Source organism: Daldinia loculata (genome assembly GCF_022478755.1).
Source record: "Daldinia loculata strain CBS 113971 unplaced genomic scaffold F4817scaffold_14, whole genome shotgun sequence".
NCBI classification, from domain to species: Eukaryota; Fungi; Ascomycota; class Sordariomycetes; order Xylariales; family Hypoxylaceae; genus Daldinia; species Daldinia loculata.
In genome coordinates this window covers 531,047-551,536 of record NW_026054868.1, presented here as the reverse complement: position 1 = coordinate 551,536, position 20,490 = coordinate 531,047, and the positions used below count along the sequence as shown (strand labels likewise).

Here is a 20,490-nt window from a genome sequence, read left to right as displayed (position 1 = left end):
ACCAACGAAGGAACGATAAGAGGTACATATTATGTACATATGTACCTACATGGCGGCGTTAGTGCAGTGCACTGACCAACGCGCATTTTTTGGAGCAACACGACTCGGCCCCATCCAAACCATCAATCTTTCATTTTCGCGGTCGCGATTCCTACGTACTGTAATTCCTTAGCTTTGCGACTTCACTTCCTGCGCATCGCTAACCAAAATCCCTACAATCTCAACTTGTTAGTTCGCCGAGCCGCGAACCTACATCCGGACACAGTGCAGGCATTTTTACGCCTAGTTATCTAATTCCTTCTTCACTTTTACCGTTATCCGCTTAACGCGCAATCGCAACACTTCAGCTTGAAATAAGCAAGCAGATAAAGTGTATGATCGATGCTCTAATTACTCTACGTCTATTACGACTCCTTGAAACTCTCCTCATGAGAATTACCACTACCGATTGCGACGGCCGCGACCTGTGTTAGATCAAGATGGCCCCGAACCGTGGCCTTGGGAGCAAGGATATTTACATCCACGAAATCGATCGCACTCCAGAATATGCAGAGTTCATCCAGAAGCTCACGGCGTTCCATGAGAAACGTGGCACCTCGTTCGAACCTGAACCCCGACTCCCTACCATGCACGGTCATGTCAACGTCGACCTATTGAAGCTATATAAGGCCGTCATCTCTAAGGGAGGCTATGACGAACTCAACAAGGTTCAGAAGTCTTGGGGTGGCCTTGCTGCCGAACTGGGCATGCATCATACAGATAGTAAGGGTACCGGTCAGCTCTCTTTTCAACTGAAACAGGACTTCTATCGTTACCTCGCTGCATACTGGATTTATGACCAGCACGGTAGGGAACCCCCGCCCAAGGAGATTTTAGAACAACAGTCGTGTGCTAGCAAGTTTGGTCCTGTCCTAACTCGCACTGTCGAGAATTTCAAGCACTCTTCGAGCCGTTCCGGGATGGAGACTCCCAGTCGCGAAGAGCGCCAGAGCGAAAGCACTCCGGTTTCGGGAAACAGGGCTTCTGGTCGCCTACGTGAAGCTCCTCCTCAGCGAGTTCCTTTTCAACCTGAGACAGGACCGACCCGCCAGTCTAGACAAGCATCCTCACACCACGGCACACCAACAGCCACCAATGCTGGTGCCATTAACACTGGCCATGGTTCCAATCTACCTCATGTCCAGCATCCTAATCACCATCTCCCCCAGCACCATAATCCTAACAACCCTCTTCACGTAATACAGGCTCAGCAGGCCGCCGTTCGTGGTGCCTCGAGTACATTTACCCCTACAAACCCCGAAACTGCCTCACGCCTGGTAGAGTTGTTCGAGCCGCGTCCTCCGATATCTGTTCCTCTTCGTCCCGTGAGCACCCCAGGGAACAATCCAGAGTTTGCCAAGCGACAGCGTCAGCTGCGGGCGGCTGCTGCTGCCCCCGATACTCAACTACCCGTTCGTCCAGCTATCCCAGGTATCGGTTTCGAGGGCCCCAACATCTACATGCGCTGCCTTCAAGCCCTTCGTTCAGGCATCCCTACTGAACAATCATTTGCACTCAACCACCTCGTCAAGATCTCATTTGAACGCGGTGATAAGTACAAATTCGAGTCATTTCTTGGCTTGGCTGAAGGTCTTATCGAGAAGGCCCTCGAAGTCGGTAGTTTATTTTACCATATTGAATGGCAGATTGCCTACTTCAACGACCCAGAGAATTCGGATGTGGCCATTCTTGATGGGCTTAACGGTACAAGTGATATTCTGGAGCGGATTGCGAGACTCTCGCCGAGACCGATTCTCGATTATATGCAGTCCGCCGAGTTTAGCGACCGCCTTCTTCGGATTACCGAAGCTGTTCTTACTATTCGTAATATGGTCATGCTGGTAGAAAATGCAATTTACATGGCGGATGTGTATCCCCTAAAAGATCTGCTCTGTATCCTTCTACATCTTCCAAATCTAGAGATGCTTGTTGAGATTAAGCATTTCGCACTGGACATCGCCGAGCAGCTTACACCCTGGCTCATACTTGATTCCGAAGATCCGTTGTACCGAACACTGTTGGCGCAACTGGACTCAACGGATCGGGGCACGATTTTGACATCTCTCCGCGCCATCAGCCGGATATCGATGAACTTAGAAGCTACGAATAAGATGCAGAATGTCCCCTCCGTGGTTTTGCAGAATATTATGAACTGGCTGCTGCTCAACGACGAGGAACTTATGGACGCATGTCTGGATTTCCTTTATCAGTATACAGCAGTGGTAGCTAATGTTGAGTCCTTACTCAAGGCCGTGAACATGGAGCACGTCGTACCTCATCTGGTCAGGCTCCTAGCTCATGGAGCGAAACGAGTTAAGGAGGACAGAGTTCTCGAACCAGAACGAAAAGCGCCGGCTTCCGAAGAAGTAGCCACGCTACCTCCGGATCTCCAAGAACGGCTCACGAACACAGACGAGCCTCAGAGATGCTATAATTGGCTTCAGAGTCTATTTGAGGAGGACAGCGAATCTCATATCACGCAGATCGCTATATGGCAAGCCTACCAGAACTCTTTTAGGGCGCTTGCGAGCAGCTCGAGGAATATGCTTAGTGCGGCTGATTTTATTAGGAATGTTAGCCATGTGTTTGTCAATGCTCGAGCACAGATTATCAGGCGGCAGCGTGCCGATCAATCGGATCTTTTTATCATTGAAGGTATCCGAGCACGAACGTTGCCCATTAATCCTGAGACAAAGGAGGAATACTGTCCGTGTCGGTGGATGGTAGCCAAGGGCCCGTACCTCAAGAAGTGCAATCAGTTCTTCCTTGGTGGGGAGACGATGTGGCATCATGTCTTGAATACCCATCTAGGCGTTGTTATCGGTGAAGGGAGTAAGATCGAGGATAAAGAGATCAACGCATCTTGCGACTGGGAGGACTGCAAGAAGTATCAGAAACCTACTCAAATTAAACTATCAGGACTTGCACGCCATCTCAAGACTCATTTCCCTTCGGTACAGAAGCGTTCATTCGCCGAGGGTCCAGAGTCAGCCGCGAAACGGCAACGCAAGGCATATATCACCCCGGCGAAGACCATGAGCCTTGCCTGGGAACAGACTATTGTCACCAGGGATGAGCGGAACCCTAAGGTGGAGCAAGCCGCTGGCATCCCGCTTAGTGCCGTGTTAGTACTGCGCAACATCGCCCGTAACGTAGTCAAGACGGAGTCGGAGGAGCAGCTGCTCAAAAAGCACGAGATGGGCGGTGAAGGCGGTGGCTGGAATGAAAAGCTCTTCCGCCCTGTCATGGCTCGCTTGTTCGAGGTCATGACGGAAAATAAGGCTTTGGTAAGTTCTTTACTCATTATTTTGTGCACATCTAAGTCTCGTCCCCATTACTTTGCTGCTACCCCCTTTCCTTCCTTCTCCACTCAACCTATTTACTTTTTTTGTTGTTGCTTACTTTACTAACTCTTCACCAGGCCGATTATATTACATCGCTTTTACAATTGGTACAGGACGACTAGGCGAACCGAAAAAAATTGGGTTTAGGATTGCGATTTAATTTGACGAGCAAGTCAGCCTCCTTACGTGTAGGAATAATACCCAGGCGTTTCAGAGTCGGTCGGTTGGAAGGAAAGGCGTTGTAGAACTCGTTTGCGAGTTCTTGGCGCTTCCGGAAGCACAAGGCAAGGCAAGGATGTATCAACAACTAGTGTACTGAGATATTCCTACGTGGTTATCAAATCACGTCTAGAACATAATGAACATTGCCTTGTCAACTTTACGTTGCTTATACCCGCTAGATACTTTCAAAATATCGTAGTCTCTAATGATCCTCGTCTGTCATGCGAAATAACTTGTACTATTTTTATTTATACCTGCTTGTCCGATTTTGATTACAGTTTCACAGATAATTCAATCAGTCCCACTGAGCCCCTTCGACAGCACAGCTAGCCTGGCCATAGCCAACTCGGAAACCACTGGGTATGCCACTTCGGGGAGACTTCTAATCTCGCCTTCCAGCCTGTCCCTCGCGCACAGCCTGGAGGATAAGTTCCTTGGCCTTCTCACAACCCTCCTTGGAACCCATGATCTCAATGGGCTCGTCCCTGGCTTGGTCACGTGGAACATTGATCTTACATCCACTTTGTTTACGAATTGAGTTGACCTTGGAGCCGCCCTGACCAATGACATGGCGATATGTGGACGGGTCTGGTAGAACAAGGAAGCCGATAGTGTTGTTCTTCTGGGCTTGTTCAAGTGCTGCCGTAATTGCTTTCTTCGCCTTTTCAATATTATCCGGGCTGCCTCTTAATACCCACGGAATATCGCCATCTTCCGAAGAAGCAGTATCTATAACCGTCCAATGGTGCGCATCCGCGGCTGATTCTGCATCGTCTGTGATCAGGGGGAGAGAGCCAACGTTTGCTCGTGTGGACGAGGGCTTAGGCTTCGCTGGCACAGCGTGACCGGCGTGATCCACTGTAACTTTCTGGTCATTTCTAAGCTTACGGAAGAACTGACCATTTTCTGAAATGGCATGATGATACTTCCGCGGGATCTGTATCGTCTCGCCTTGCTGCTCCTTGATGATCGACGATATGTGCTCCTTTGCCTTCTCGACGTTGGCAGGCTGGCCGATCAGCTTCACGCCGGTCAGACCGCTCCCTTGCCGGGGAATATCAATAGAGACATTAAATTGTGACTCGAGCTGGCGTTTGGTTTCACCGCCTCGCCCAATTAATGATCGATGTTTTTCAACGGGTACTTCGACCGTCTCGGTTATCTGACTCTCGCGTTCCGATACCAGAGCCTGAATGCTAGCAATGATCTTGTCGACAACGTCTTGTCGCCCTTCGATCTTGATGGCATTTCCATCCGCATCTTGCTTGGGAAACTGGATAGTTCGAGCCTGAAGTCGCCTATCTTCGGGGCCGCCAGCTTTAATTACAATGTCACGGAGAGTAGAACCTATGTCAAGTTAGTATTTTGACTAAGAGCATGTTTGATAAGTATACGTACCACCAGGACCAATCAAGTTCTTGTGCCACTTCCTGTCAATTTCAACTGTCCTCGTGACCGTCTCGTCGAACACGGCCCTCTTCTCCTCGATAATCTTTTTGGCTGCTGCGACTTGTGCCTTCGTACCCTTGATTTGGATCTCCACAATTGCATCTTCAACCTCGTTACGTTCGTTAGGAATGTCGATCTTTGCGCCTGTGATTTGGCGCAACTCATCCATACCGGCCCCGCCAGAGCCAATCAGTGACGGAAGCTGCTTTTGCTGGACTGTCACGGTAGTAGTGAACGAATTCTCTTTGAGGTATTGGTACAGGGAAAAAATTTCGTCCCGTGCCTCATCAGCACCTTTTCTTGGGCCCCTGATCGTAACCTCGTCAGGGCCTTGTTGCCGCCGAGCCTTTCCAGCTTCACTTGCGACATCCGCAACAGATTCGTCGTCCTTGCCTGGTTTTGCAGTCTTGGGAAAGTTGATATGAACGGAATACCGATTCTGTAGACGATGGATTTGACTGCCCTGAGCACCAATCAACTCCCGGTGGTACTTGGGCTCAATTTTCAACGTGTGAACCGTTTCATCTGCCCATTGACGAGCAAGAGTCGTGATATGAGATCTGGCTCGTTCTGACTTGGCTTTAGGACCCTTTAGCTCAACTTCTCCATTCTGAACCTGGATATCTACGTCAAATTTCTCCCGTAGCTCGTTGATATGACTACCGCCTTTGCCGATGAGGTGATTGGCGAATTTCTGTGGGAAGTCGAATTTCAGCGTAAACCCACGTTCTTTCTCGTCTTCCTTCTCCTGCTCAACGAAGTCTGCCGCCTTCTTGAAAAGAGACTCTACACTAGAAGCCGGTCCTCGCATAGTAACAGTTGTGCCCTTTACACTGACTCTAACAGGGATATCACCAGCGGCACGGGTTGTCGCATCTTGCTCCTTCTTAATAAACTTACGAAGCTTGTCCTGAAATCTGAGTTTATAGTTAGTAAATTAGAGACACTGGGAGAATTTAGGGGAAGTACATACTTGATTGGGACTTCGAGAGTTGCTGTGCTGATTTGCTCCTGCTTGCCAAGAAGTTCGAGGATGTGTTTCCGAGCTTCCGATAACCCTTGCTGAAATTCTTTGAGTTCAGAGGGGGAAGGGGCCTTTTGGGGAACTTGGTACTGTTCTCTGGGTGTAGTTGACCCTTCATAGACTAGAAGCACTGGAAGATCGCCTTCGGTTGCGTCCGGCACGACCAGGTTGACGCCGAACTCGTTCTGAACTTTGGGAGTGATGTCGCTTCGGAGATAAGCGTGGAAGAATGGGTCAACCGGAATCGTTGCCAATCGAGAAGGAGGGTGGCTGTTTATGATTGAACTCATTTCTTTTTGAGCCTTAAGTGCGTTCTTGCCTTCTCTTGCATATAGCTCCCAAGGACTGACTATACCCTCAGAAAAAGGGGTATTAATGTGAATGTGGTAGAGTTTCTCCAGTCGCTCAATCTCATTCCTTTGACGAAGGTAACGAGATATATCTCTCGAATATATCGGAGCACCACCTGAAGCGTGACTGTGGTGTTTCGCAACATCGAAAACAGATGTGTGCACTTGTGTTGCTAGATCCATGGCCTTTTCTAGTCCTGCATTCACATCCTCAGCTCGACCAATGACTGTAACAGTATCAATACCAGGTGAACTAGGTAAGACCACAATGCAATTGGTATCAGCGAAGAAATCCTCTGTTGGGACACCCCGTTCGCCAATAATAAATTGGTGAGTACCCTGCCGAATTTCCACTTGGTCTAGGTGCAGTTGGTTCTGAAGCTCCTGGACCTGACGTTCTATCGCGGCCCTCGCGGTTTGAACAGCGGCACGGTCACCGGCAAGCTGGATATAATTGTCATTGGTAGGGGGCGTAAAAGTCGGTTTTTGTCCTGCAGCGGGTGCCTGCGGAACAGAAGGAGCCCATGGTTGGTGAGGTGGTACGCGAATTTGTATTCCGTGTTCCGCTTCCAAGGCCGTAGCGAGTCTATTATTAGGACCAGCAATGAAGGGATAGAACTCGGCAGGGATAGACTTTAGCTTTGTGCTCACGTTCGCAGATCGTTCCCCAGCGATTTTATTAATGGCCTCACGAGCCAATGCGGCCGATAGTGCGTTGCCTTCGACGATTACATCAATAGTGGCATCCTCGTCGTCTTCCAAGCTTCCCACGTTATCATCAACTTTTGGCAATTGGATTCTGGCACCGGATTTCTCCTGGATCGATTTGATGGTGGATCCTTGTTTACCAATTATATGCGCCCTGGCTGACAGCGGGATCGGGACTTTGATGGAAGTCTACGTAGGAAAAGAACTTAGCCATGCTATAGAAAACTAGATAGATTAATACAAACTTACCTTAATTCCGATTTGTTGGACTAGATCCCGAAGAGCCTGCTGCGCCTTATCCTGTGGTCCGGTTGCTTCAAACTTCAGGTGCCCACTGGGGCCCGGAACCGACGAGATTACAGCACGAGACTTGCGGTTGATATCCTTTATAATATCCTGGAGGGGGCGCTTGAGCTGGTTGCGAGGCATGACATACTGTGACTCTAAGAGAAGAGTTTCGACATTGCGACCAGGTATTGACACAGGCGGCGGAACTCCAGTGGGAGTAGAGACTCCCGAAGCTGGGGTGGAGGTTCGAGGGGTGCCATTGGCCGACCACGATGTCCCATTGGCCTTACCGTTCGCACCACCCCAGATTGGGGAAATATTAGCTTTCGACGCAGCCGTCTTAGGAACACCAAGTTCAGGGAAAGCCTCGTGCGACTGAGTATCGAGACGACCTGATTCTTGCGCAGGCTGCTTCCCAGCTGCTTTGGTAGATGGAGTCTGACCCCATGAAGATTTTTCGGGAGCATCGGCGGCCGAGGGAGACTTCAGTTCTTCATCGGGAACATCCTCAACAGTAACGTGATGGGAGTTCTCAGCATGCTGTTGAAGGAGCCTTGCTGCTGCGGAGCCTTCGATATTGCTAGTTTCGGATGCCATTTTATACGCTTACGGAGGCGAACGAAGTCTAACGAATAAGAGAGGATGGTCGACGGAAGGCGATAATTGTTACAGATATATAGATTTAGATAGCTAATGGTTTCATGTTAATATTCAAATACAGGTGAGCAAAGTACACAATATGATTTATTGGAAGCAATGTAGACTAGAAAGCAAGATAGACAGATAGATACTCACTAATCTATATATATCAATGGGGTGACACCGGTGAAAGCTAAGATTCGAGAACCAGGATAAATGGTTCTAGAAGCAGGGAACAATTGAGCCAATTGGGAGAGTAACACGTAGTAGTAGTACCAGGACTGTAGACGACGAGGAGACGGTAGAGATAGTTAAAATATAAGAGAGCTAGAACATGATGCAGAAGTCGGCGTATTCACGTTCTATATCTCAACGGAGTTATCTGATAGAGGAACAGTAGCTTAGACGGTTGAAGAAAATCCGCCGAAGGGTTTCGAATCAAGAGAGATTCGTCGAGAGGTGAGATGGATAGGTTTTGTATAGGTGATGCTATAACTAGACAAGAGTAGAGGGTGAGGTGGAAGTTTACTGGCCCAGGCTCTTGGCCAACAATTCAACTTTTTGATTTTTATTGATGCCAGGTGGAAGGCAAGTGCAATCCATGCGCAGGGTTGCACGTATGGAAGTACTGTAACGCTTACAATTGTATTAAGAAGTACATTGGTAAGATGCTTGAAGAAAAAAAAAAGAAGCCAGCGAACTCAATGCACAGTCCCCTCTCCCCCACAGCCCCACATGCCCATACCCCCATTCATAGAGGTAGCTTCCCCAATAGATGGCACCTTCTTAAGATCATTTGTGCCATCTGGCCATCTAGATTCAAGCCACAATCTATAAGCATCTTGTGTTTATGTACTGCCACTTTTACCAATTGGATCCCAGTTCATCATCATCATGAAGGAATACGGCTAACAAAGTAGGCACAGCTGTTCAGCTTCCTCAACAATATCTACTCTTAGTCTCCGAGTGTCAACTTTTACATGACAAGTCACATTTAAATCGAAAAGTGTTTCTTCATAGGGACTATGTACAGTGAACCTAGACTGGCAAAATTCAACGCCACCAAATATATGATTGATAGCCCACAGGCACGTGAGACCCTCGGGACTAACTACCTAGACATACTAGGTACAATTTCTCGAGCTGGTAAGTAGGTGGCACCACCATGACATGATTCCGGACGAACTCCGTAATTTAGGTCGGTGATGGCTACAGCTACGATCAATGACTCGCGTAGGAGAGAGAAAGTGTGAACTGGCAAGTATTGAAACTACTGGGCGTTAAAGGTAGGCAACGAGTAGTAGCTTCTATGATAAACTATTCGTGATCCCAAATATCTTCAACTGGGATGAAACCGATGCCCATCCCAGCCGAGCCCAATTTTTCAAGTATCAAGAGTGCAAATTTTCGAATGAGCAATGTTTAGCATATATTGAGCTGCCATGTATATGAGCCACGTGTCGATGTAGGCACCCTTAGGTCTATTAACAATGGTTATGAACGACCCAGTATGCAACTCGCCGAGGCGTGCATATTGGCTGATATACTCATTGATACCACAATGGCATTATATCAGTACCTGGCTCAGTTGACTATTCGACTGATCGGACCAAATCAACAGACGCCCAATAGCAATTTGTCAAATACTAACTTCAACGTTTAGATTTTAGTGAATAATCTGTCCTAAGGTACCCAGTTCCAATATAAAGATTTAGGGTCTATCATTCATCATAGGAAGATCTTACGGTAAAGATAGTTTCAGCATTAGTTTGCAAGGGAAGATCGAAGCTGTAGAGACCCTATGCTACAAAAGAGAATCCCTGCGCAAATCAATCATATTATACTTAACTCAGGTACCCAACAATGGTTCTAATTTTGCAGCGATATTCGATCTTGAGATCCCCTAACAAATATACCAACACTAGGTTTTCGAAAGTAGGCCAGACCCAATGAAGACTCCCAGTTTAGTGTAACGCGTCTATTCAAAGATAATGACAGGCGGCTAAGAGATTCTGAATTGGAGTGGAGTTAGCACTCGGGCGTCAAATTGCGGCTGATAATCGTCCATCGGGATGAACATATCATCTAGTAATCAACGCCTGTTTCTACGGGCTGTATATATAATGCATCTTAAAACCTATGAGCAGTTGCATTCCGTTGAGTTGGTAGGAAAATATGGGTGAAACAGCATAGCCCAGTACGTCCTTTGAAACCTCGGTTGTTCTTATGACGAGCACCGAGGTTGTCTTAGTATTTACATTTGGAACATGATGGCAATCCAAACTTTAGCGGACCGGACATCTACATATTAAGGAGAGGTTTCCGTGACGAGTTCTGGAGAGCTTTAGTTATAATAATTGCGAGACGGCGGCTACGAATATGGCGGCCAGTAACCTTGGGTGGTTAGCCGACAGGTTTCGGATCTTCCCCCACAGGGAATACGTAATGTCGCCAAGTTAGGACCATGGCAATACGATGTCGATACTTTACGGAGTTGGAAGAGTTGGAAGAAATAAATAAAAACAAGGACAAAGATAAAACAGAATAATAGAGGCTAGCGACCTTGAAGGGGTTGTCGTCAGATCCCATACACTCGGACACTCAAGACACTACGAGCCAAGCCAGTCCGGCTCTTTCTTCAACGGGTCGGATACTTAGCTGCAGAAGAGCCCGCATACGACAACTGAACCTCAGGTGGCAGGTTTCACTTGAAGTAAAATAAGCTAGGCGATTATTAGTATCGATCAACAGCCTAAGGCTACTAAAGCGTGTAACTAGTCAAGTAGCCGCAAATCAAGCAGTAGACAGATATGTTCTTTTTTAGACATTTTACCGGGCTAGAGCCTCTTATGTAAATTTAGGGTATTATGTATTGATCCTCGTAGGTACTTATTATTGCGAAAAGGACCATTCCCAATATATGTACCTGATGTAGATACCTCCTCTCGAAGGTTTGACGTGGAAGTTGACATTATGAGCTTACCTATATGTTGACATATAAATGTACATGTTAGGTACCTAAGGTATTTGCATAGATCGCACTGTCCCGCAAGTTGAAATACTACCCCACCAACTACATGTACATACCATCCATTGAAGGTACACACGGTATGTACATACGGTATGTACATATGTGATGCCCCTAAAGATGTATCGCAAATACTTGACCCTCCAATTAATTCGTTCGTTGTGTCCTTGACCTACAGAGTACTTTTCGTATTAATTGAGGTACCTATAAAGCGAGTAAATGATTTGGGGTCCGGCAGCCACTTAGAAGGAAGTTCCCGTGTATAACCTTAGGTACCCACAGATATTAGTAGCGGAATACTAGAGTAAGTGCTATAGGAGATACATACAAGTAATGGTAATTCTATCCTGTTTCCTTCTATTTTTCCTCATGCCCATCTTCAACCTACATTACTTCAATGGAATATTCTCATGCCTACATATGTATAGCTACTATACACACACACCTGCTAGTTCCGACCTTATTTATCCATTCGTTAAAGGAATAATAGATCTGCTGTTTCATAGCAGCGCAGAAGTGAGAGAAGAAGAATAACGGATTGGATCGATTACAGATTTTAAAATATACACAGGTAAGGAACCTAAATAAAGATAGTAACTAAAAAAGGGAATTAAAAGGGGAAAGAGAGAGAGAGAGAGAGAGTGAGAGGATAAGCCCTCGAATTACAAGCGAGGCCAAAGAATAGAGAACCAAAAGAAACAAACACATATCCCTATCACCTTACGTACCCCTCCCTCATCAATCATGTCGGGTGTTTTCTAGTCTCGTCAGCCATGGTTTCATCGCTCGACCCATTTACTATCAATTTTTAATTGTCACTAAAAAAAAATCACTACTACTACCCCCAAAAAATAAGCAAAAATTGAAAACTCTGTTTTCCCTTCCCCCCTTAAACCCGTAACTACCTTTGAGGTAGAGATGGAAAGCCACAGTACTAACGCCAACATCCACAGCAATCTGCAACAGCAGCAAGAGCAACAGCAACAACAGCAACAACAGCAACGTCGTAACAGACTAACTAAGAAACCTCCCTCCTCCATCCATAACCATCACCATCACAGTCACAGCTATTCTCTCACCGCTGATGGTCGCTTTGACGCCCAATCCCTCAAGAGCAAACGGAGCTCCACGAGCCTGAGGCGAGCTCCAAGTGCTCCCCACAGAACTCCCGCTACTACAACTGTTAGCGTTGCTAATAACGTTGCTAACATTGCTAACGTTGGCATTAACAACGCGTCAAACTCCGCAGCATCGCCCCGTCTCCCACCACCACCCACTACTACCGCTACCGCTACCGCCGCCACCACCACCACTACCGTAAATAACAATACCAACAATAACACAACTTATTTCTCCTCACCTTTACTGTCTCCTGCTCAATTTTCCCCCTCTGCCATTTCCTCACCTCACCATTTAGTCTCGTCTTTACAGTCGCCGTCGCCTTCTCGTAACGCATTTCCTCTCGCCGCCGACGGAGCCGCAATTGGGTCTAGAACCGGCATTGGCACTGGCACTGGCACTGGCACTGGAACAGGCACAGGTACAGGCACAGGTACAGGCGTAGGAATAGGCATCGGTATCAGGTATCCGACGTCAGGTCAACGCCTGTCTGACCCCTATTTTCTCCAACCACTTTCCTCCCAGACTCCCGAGGAATTTATCGGCGCACCCTTTGACGGCAATTCTATCCTTAGTCATTTCGACACTGCCAAGTCGCCCACGTACCAGTTTTCTTCCCAAACCCGACCGCCACCGCCCCCGCTATCGAATTCAACTCCCGACCCGCGTGTAATGAGCCCTCCTCCCTTGCGACAGTCGGCTAGCTTCTCCGCCTTAGACGCCAACATGTCAGAGAAGTCCCATGGCGCACGTGTCAATGAGAACCCCGTTGTCCCCCCGAAACGGTATTCCGATGAATCCAAAGATCTCAAGGGTCCCGGTGTCTTGAGAAAAAAGTCGGGCTTTTCCGGCCTCATGAGCACATTGGTGGGGTCGCCCAAGAAACCCGTCATATCGGCTCCAGAGAACCCCGTTCACGTCACCCATGTCGGTTACGATAGTTCCACCGGCCAATTCACGGTAAGTCTCGTTATAACTTCTTCATCGCCTTGAACCCGGCTTCACGACGTTGCTGACTTTTTTATAGGGCCTACCCAAAGAATGGCAACGCCTAATCAACGAGAGTGGTATTCCAGAGAATGCTCGAAGGGAAAATCCACAGATGATTGCGGATATCGTCACATTCTATAAGGAAACCACAGAGAAGCCGCACGAAGATCAGGTTCTGGAGAAGTTCCACGATGTGAGAGCTACTGAGCTGCGCACCCAATCTGGTGGAATGGCAACATCCCCCGGCATGTATGCGTCAAACTATGCGGGTATGTCACCTATGATCAGTCCACCAGCAAGTCCGAGATTTCCAATCGTGAATAATGAAGGCACCTTCGAGAATCCCCGCGCCCCCCCTCCGGTACCCATACCTGGGAAGAGCCCGGTGCTGCACTCCATCAAGGATCACCCCAACTTGCAGCCCAGCCGACCCGCGCCGAAACCCCCCGTCTCTTTGCAGACCCGAGCTACACAACAACTGCCCTATGCCACTACCAAAGATTCGGGCATTGGTATGGCACAGGCCAGCGAAGATGGTCACTCGACAGGGTCCCATGTTTCGCCACCGAAGGACAGCGTCCCCATGCTCCCCGAAGAGCACCGATCGAGATCGAGATCGAACTCGCGAGTCAACGGGTCTCAACCCCACACACCTGTCGGCCAGTCATCGCCAGCCGTTCAAGCGGCTTATCAGCACCAACTAATGCAGCAGCAGCAAGAACAGGCTATGGCACAGGCCCAGGCTGCTATGAAAGGTCAGCTTAGTAGGTCTGCGAGTACTAAGCAGTCTCCCGCACAGCCAATGGCCCCGAGCTCACAGCACCAAATGGGTCGCGTCCCTGAGGCTAACGGTGCCGGCAATGCGGCCTATGCAGCACGAGGGCCTCCGGCGCAGCAGTCACGCCCGCGCAACCGGCCGCGGCAAAGTACCAGTATAGATGTAGCAGCAGCGCTGAAACGTATCTGCTCCGAAGGCGACCCTCGCGAGTTATACCGTGGCTTTACTAAGATTGGACAAGGTGCATCTGGTGGTGTCTATACCGGCCACGAGAGGGGATCGAATCGACTAGTAGCCATTAAGCAGATGAATTTAGAGCAGCAGCCAAAGAAGGACTTGATCATCAATGAAATCTTGGTTATGAAAGAGAGCTCACACCCGAATATCGTTAACTTCATAGATAGCTACCTATGCGGTGGTGAGCTTTGGGTCATCATGGAGTATATGGAAGGAGGTAGTTTGACTGATGTTGTCACTTTTAATATAATGACGGAAGGGCAGATCGCTTCAGTCTGTAGGGAAACCTTGAAAGGCCTCCAGCATTTGCACTCGAAAGGAGTTATACATAGAGACATCAAGTCTGATAATATTTTGTTGTCGTTGGATGGTAATATTAAGCTCAGTAAGTCAAACACCTCCTCATTCTAAAGTTGATCGACTAAAACCTAATTTTCCCCCCTTTCGTAGCCGATTTCGGATTTTGCGCACAGATCAACGAGGCGCATAATAAGCGGACTACGATGGTTGGTACGCCGTACTGGATGGCACCGGAAGTGGTCACTAGAAAGGAGTACGGAAGGAAAGTCGACATCTGGTCCCTAGGTATCATGGCTATTGAGATGATAGAAGGGGAGCCGCCGTATCTTACCGAGTCGCCGCTTCGCGCTCTGTGGTTAATCGCTACTAACGGCACACCGCAAATCAAAGAAGAGCATAATTTATCTCCAGTATTCCGGGATTTCTTATATTTCGCCCTAAAGGTGGACCCGGAGAAGAGAGCGAGCGCACACGACTTGCTTCGGGTATGTCTTACAATTTTCAGCGTGGGGTTCCAGAAAGCTAACCTAATATAGCACGAATTTATGAAGACTTGTGTCGACCTGTCGTCTTTATCACCACTCGTCAGGGCCGCAAGGGAAGCCCGGCTAGAGGAGAAGGCCAATAAGGGTCAATAAATGTCTGTCAGTCATGTTGCAACGTTTTGAAGATGTTGGAATAATTTGAGGTCGGTTGCCCTCGAGGTTTGAATAAGTGTTACTATCCTACAATTCAAGGATACATCGAGCTGGTGACGGCCAAAACATCTTGCTGCATCTCTACCTGGGTGACTATGCTACGGCTTAGGCTTGTGGGGAGATTTGGAGAGATTAAAAAGAAATAAAAACAGCAACTGACGAAGGGGTCCGGAATCCTATGGAGGGGCTGATCCTCTACTTGTACATAGCGAGACGATACCACCCTTGAGACGGCCTTCATTGGTTACTAGAGCAGAACTAGACGAAACGGACGTCCTCGAAGCAGATGATTTGAAATACCTCAATACCCCCAGTTCAAGACCCTCGTCACCTAAGAGTTCGCGACTCGCACCGGGCAGGTCGGATTATGGGGCTTAGCTCCGAAGTGAGGCTGAGATTTAGATATTTGAGTCCAACAACGGAATTAATTGGATACTGGAAGGTTAAAATTTATAAATCAAGATCTGCAGCAGATGTTCATGTCTTGTATTGGGAAAATATACCAGTTAACTAGTTAAAGTCTGGCTTATTACTATTGTCTTTTGTCTTTAACCCTGCATATCGGGGGTTCAAAGACAGATAGTTGTCTATTGCAACGTAGAACCAAACATATGTAGGGCACTGAATAGGTCAGCTTATCGAACCATATGTGTCACATTGTACAGAGTAGACAAGCACCTCTTCAGGAACTTAACATGACAAGAGTTAGCGCCATTGTTTCGAGCTTATCGAGGACGGCCAAGACATCAATTCGAATCGCCTAGCTGAAAGAAATAGAGACGGTAACTGATTTCCCCTATAACAGGGTTTTCAGATAACTAAGAAGACGATTTTCGATAGCAATTCCTTTTTAACCGCATCGGTAGGTATATATAAACGAGTTACATCTGTAGTCTCAGGTACATGGGAGGTAGATGAAGTTTGGATTTCACAGAATGACTCAAGCTTGGTCTCCAAACCGAGAGCAATGCATGAGTAACTTGTCCACATACAAGATGAGTGCCATTAGGAGCAAATAATGCTATCAAACTTAAGACAAGACCCCGAGTATATGAAATCCTCTTCACACTATCCTAGTCATGGTCGAGGAGTTCGCTTATGGATAGTGACTCCCAGTCTGTATGTACAATCCAAATATGTCTGTTTAAGTGATATAGTTTCGTTAGATGAAAAAACCTCAGTGTTCAAACAAAGACACAAACGCAATAGTTCAAGACATTGGTCACAAAACGGAAGCAAACTCTGCTTCTATTCTATTTCATGTGTACCGCTTGAAGCGGGTGCTAAAGAGATCAGTTCTGTTGTGCACCGTCCCATATCCGGCAACCCCTGTAAAGTCGGTCCGGGGAGTCCACCCGAGGGTAGTCTATCTCTAAAAGCTATTCTGATGTTTTTTTTCGTCAGAAAAAGGCAAAAAGTTCTTTTTTCCCTCCATGATAGTATTTGGTATCAGTCCCCTTTTCCTACTTTTCTCCATGGCGTGTATAATAAAACTGACTCCAGATTTCCCCATGACGATTATGTAAAAAGTCAAGTCTATGCCGCGCATCATTCCATAAAACAATAAACCGTAAAAGAAAAGACCACCAGCATGCTAGGAACCATACCCATAGGTAAGACCCCCCCTAGAGCCCGGCCGAAGCCCTTCTGGCATATACATACGAAGGGTTTACGGCTAGGTACGTAGGTGCAAGTGGATGGTGTGCGATGCGACCATTAGGACCGAACGAGCAAGTTGGTTGGCGAAAACGTGACTTGGCAAAGTCTGTCCAACACACGTGCCTGAATGCGGTTGTTCAAGATGCATAGGAGGGACTCATAACGCCGCGACGCAACGTAACCCCCGCACCAAACGAGACAGAATTCGTCTAGCCAACTCCAAGCTTCTGACCCATTAGGGCATAACAAGCGGGCTCCGGCCAAACAGGACCAGAGCCGCAATGTCCGCGTATACGCCACGCCGTATAACTTGTCCCAACATACCAGGTCGAGACTATTTAGTTAATGCTGGCTTATAGGACAGTGTAACCACCGTCGATAGCGACGTTGGCGCCCGTCATGAAGCTGCTGGCATCGCTGGCAAGGAAGACGCAAAGGCCGTTAAGCTCGTCAACATTACCGAGGCGGGCCTGGGGTGTCAGAGAGCGCCAGATCTTCTTCTGGGCCTCAAGGGCGGGTACGCGGTTCAGCGCAGTGTCCATGTAACCGGGAGAGATGCAGTTAACACGGATGTTGTACTTGGCCCATTCGGCAGCCAGAGACTTGCCGAATTGGATAACACCGGCCTTGGATGCGTTGTAACAAGACTGCTCCTGCGGGTAGTTGACGATGCTACCGCTCATACTAGCAACAAGAACAATAGATCCAGGCTTGCCAGCAGCCATCATCGCGCGTCCGACCGACTGGCTCATCAAGAACGAACCAGTTAGGTTGATGTCGATCAGGCGTCGGAACATGGCCGGGTCGTAGGTCTCGGCCTTGATGTTGGAATCAGCGATACCGGCACTGTTGATCAGGACGTCAGGGGCGCCGTAGGTCTCGACAACAGAATCGACAGCAGCATTGATGGCGGCACCGTCACGAACGTCGACCTTGAAGAAGGAAACGGGGAGCTGGGTCTTCTGGTGTAGCTCGGCGGCAGCTTCGTCACCCAGCTCTTGGTTCGCATCGAAGATGACAAGAGCCTTAGCACCAGCCTCAGCACAAGCGCGGGCCATGTGGTTTCCGAGACCCCGAGCACCTCTGTAACGATGCCTCGTCAGCAAAATCTGTTTCAAAATAGCTTCATGTAGCAAACTCGGCTTACCCAGTGATAATAACAACCTTGTCCATTATACTCATCTTCTGCAGGGTGGGGGGCATTTGGCGGTAGACAGTCTTGGACAATGGGATGACCTCGGTGTCCTCCGGGGGAGGGAATGGCTTCGGTGTGGCATCGTCGCGGTTCACGGGGATACTGAAGTGGTCGCTGGTCGAACCGGCAGCGCCCGTCGAGTCTGGGGAGTAGACGGAAACAGGAACTTCGGTCTCGCGTACTACATCACTCCGCGATCGAACGGTTGACTGGCTGAAAGCTCGGTGAGCTGCGGGGAGAGATCTAGAGATGTGGGCAGATGCACGGGCGGTGCTAAAGAGGGGGGCTGCAGCCCTGGTGAGACGGAATGCTGAGCGACCAGACATTGTTGCAACTGTGTGTTTGTGTGGTTGTGTGTATGATGTATGTGCGTAAGTATATAGATGGGATATATCCAAGTTCAAGGTATGTTAGGAATACTCGGAATAGGGATGTGGCGAGATGTGGGAAGTCTTTTAAGGTTGCTAGAAACTCTGGAGACGAGTGACAAAGCAGCAATTGACTTTTTTTCCCTCGTAAGTTGGAGGGGGCCTTAGGCAAACCGGTCAATTTATGGGAACCCCAGGGGGATTTTTCAATGGCAGAAAAATCCGAAATCGGGGGAAGCTCCGCGAAGAGAAGAAAAAAAAAAAAAGGACCAAAGTCCCAGTAAATTCTCAAGTAAAAGCCCCAAGTTCCAGGGTTTTGCGGCTTGTGTGTAAGATTCGAGGTCACAAGACGAGCTCTGTTAAATTGGAAGCTGGATGGGTTTCGTGAACTAATCCCGTAGTCGTGGTCACGAGCTGAAGCAAATATTTGTTTTTATGTTCCGTGCTCGAACTGGAGCTCCTACGGGCTCGGCTGACCGTCGGTCTAAGCCAGGGGGGGCTGGAGTTATGTAGGTAGTAAAGTAATAAGTAGTGATAGTACCTAGTAGCAAGGTCTAGGTATGAGTGGGGAGAAAATAGAGGAGATATCAATAAATGTCTCGTAGTTGTCTCGAGAACTCAACAAGGGGGCACGGTAAGAAAGGACTAAGACCGTAGCAGTATAGATCAAGAAGAGCTTCTACACAATAGAGATCAATGAGAAAGAAGAGAAACAGATAGCAAGCCGGAGGCAATAAACTGCAAGAAGGGTGCCCTATTTCTACTTGCTCGCTATCGCATATTCTTCCCTTCCCTCGTGAAAATGTGGACTTACTTTTCCTAACAGTTGTCAAGATTTACGCATCGCTTTCCCCTTTCCACACTACATGACAGGTTGAACGAAAGGGTCCCGTCGAGTCTGGGTCAGCAGCTAGACGATAGACCGCCTCGCCCGTTCGCTCTGGACCGTTGATCTGAGTATCTAGCTTCGCTAACTCCGAGCGACGTAACGTGATGGGTTTGTACCTACGAAAACCAAGGTACATGAGCTACTACCTTTGTATATAAAAAGAAGGGGGTAAAAATTCCCCGTTTCCGTTACGGAGCAGTATTGCGATTGTACTTCTTAAGAAAAGTACATGCATATTACGCCATCCATCTCGGATGTACATGTATACATATGCACGTATTATATTTAACTGAATCAAACACAGCGGAGGAGGGCAAGAAAAAAAAAGACTTGTGGCGGATAGCTGTGCGGGAACAGATAGACTAGAACAGAAAATCTTTCTTGGTTGCCATCGATCAAGGGTAACTTTTTGTTAGCTTGTAGTCTCTGCCTGTAGTATTGCAGTAGCTCTGGACCTAGCAAACTGCCAAGCAGCCAAGCAGCCCCAAGCAGCACCAAGCAAATGCCCAGTCCCCGCCAAGACTGTCCATAAAACCGACCCGACGGGGCCTTAAGTAGAAATAATGGGGGCTATGGGGTCCGGCATGCAGCCCGGGTGGGGCTCATGTCTCCATCTAAGTCTCCATCTACGCAGTAGCGCGACCTGTTTTCTATTTAGCTCCTTTTCGTGGAGTCTTCCACCCTTCTAAAGAAATTCCAAACTAACCATATTCAATATTGTCAGCTATCAATACCTAACACATATACAGTAACATGAATGATGGAGAAGCCGTACAGAGATTTTACATCCGTACCATAGGTAGGTTACCTTTCTAGTAGTATTTTGAAACCGCCAGCAACGCCTCTGAGGGAACTCGGCGTGGGGGTACTGCGGCTATCTCGTAGTAATGCTTACAGCTCAAGATAGCTTAAGATACACATGCTTCCTAATTCCGTTAAAGCTTACATATAATTACTGTCTCTGTCCATATTTAGATATTTAGCTACATATGTCAAGTTATATCAGTTAGCTAGGCTACTATGTACAGACTGCTTTCCTAGTCCGGGAGTTTTAAACGCTGATAGCTAGACTGAACTTGGAAGGCTGAAGCAGGATTTTCTTCCAGGCAAGCGGGTACGTGATTAAACCACGCAACTCGCCAACGAGAGGTGTTGTAATGTAATTG

At 47.9% G+C, this 20,490-nt stretch overlaps 4 protein-coding genes across 4 annotated transcripts; 2 read left to right on the top strand and 2 right to left on the bottom strand.

Moving 5' to 3' along the window:
- The first annotated feature begins 133 nt into the window (after positions 1-133).
- On the top strand, positions 134-3,787 carry F4817DRAFT_332747 (uncharacterized protein). The gene is made up of 2 exons (XM_049302683.1): positions 134-3,326; positions 3,461-3,787. Exons 1-2 carry the CDS (start codon positions 480-482, stop codon positions 3,503-3,505), a joined length of 2,892 nt encoding a protein of 963 aa, XP_049160792.1. The 5' UTR covers positions 134-479; the 3' UTR covers positions 3,506-3,787.
- On the bottom strand, positions 3,719-8,295 carry F4817DRAFT_52317 (uncharacterized protein). The gene is made up of 5 exons (XM_049307580.1): positions 8,220-8,295; positions 7,386-8,114; positions 6,028-7,325; positions 5,004-5,971; positions 3,719-4,952 (listed from the first exon to the last, which is right to left on the bottom strand). Exons 2-5 carry the CDS (start codon positions 8,019-8,021, stop codon positions 3,988-3,990), a joined length of 3,867 nt encoding a protein of 1,288 aa, XP_049160791.1. The 5' UTR covers positions 8,022-8,114; positions 8,220-8,295; the 3' UTR covers positions 3,719-3,987.
- Positions 8,296-11,817: 3,522 nt separating this feature from the next.
- F4817DRAFT_52247 (Pkinase-domain-containing protein) lies at positions 11,818-15,200 on the top strand. The gene is made up of 4 exons (XM_049307579.1): positions 11,818-13,170; positions 13,238-14,600; positions 14,666-15,000; positions 15,052-15,200. Exons 1-4 carry the CDS (start codon positions 12,010-12,012, stop codon positions 15,151-15,153), a joined length of 2,961 nt encoding a protein of 986 aa, XP_049160790.1. The 5' UTR covers positions 11,818-12,009; the 3' UTR covers positions 15,154-15,200.
- Positions 15,201-17,002: 1,802 nt separating this feature from the next.
- F4817DRAFT_52216 (NAD(P)-binding protein) lies at positions 17,003-18,506 on the bottom strand. Its single transcript, XM_049307578.1, has 2 exons — positions 18,020-18,506; positions 17,003-17,955 (listed from the first exon to the last, which is right to left on the bottom strand). The coding sequence occupies exons 1-2, from the start codon at positions 18,391-18,393 to the stop codon at positions 17,226-17,228; spliced, it is 1,104 nt and encodes a 367-aa protein (XP_049160789.1). The 5' UTR covers positions 18,394-18,506; the 3' UTR covers positions 17,003-17,225.
- Positions 18,507-20,490: the final 1,984 nt, after the last annotated feature.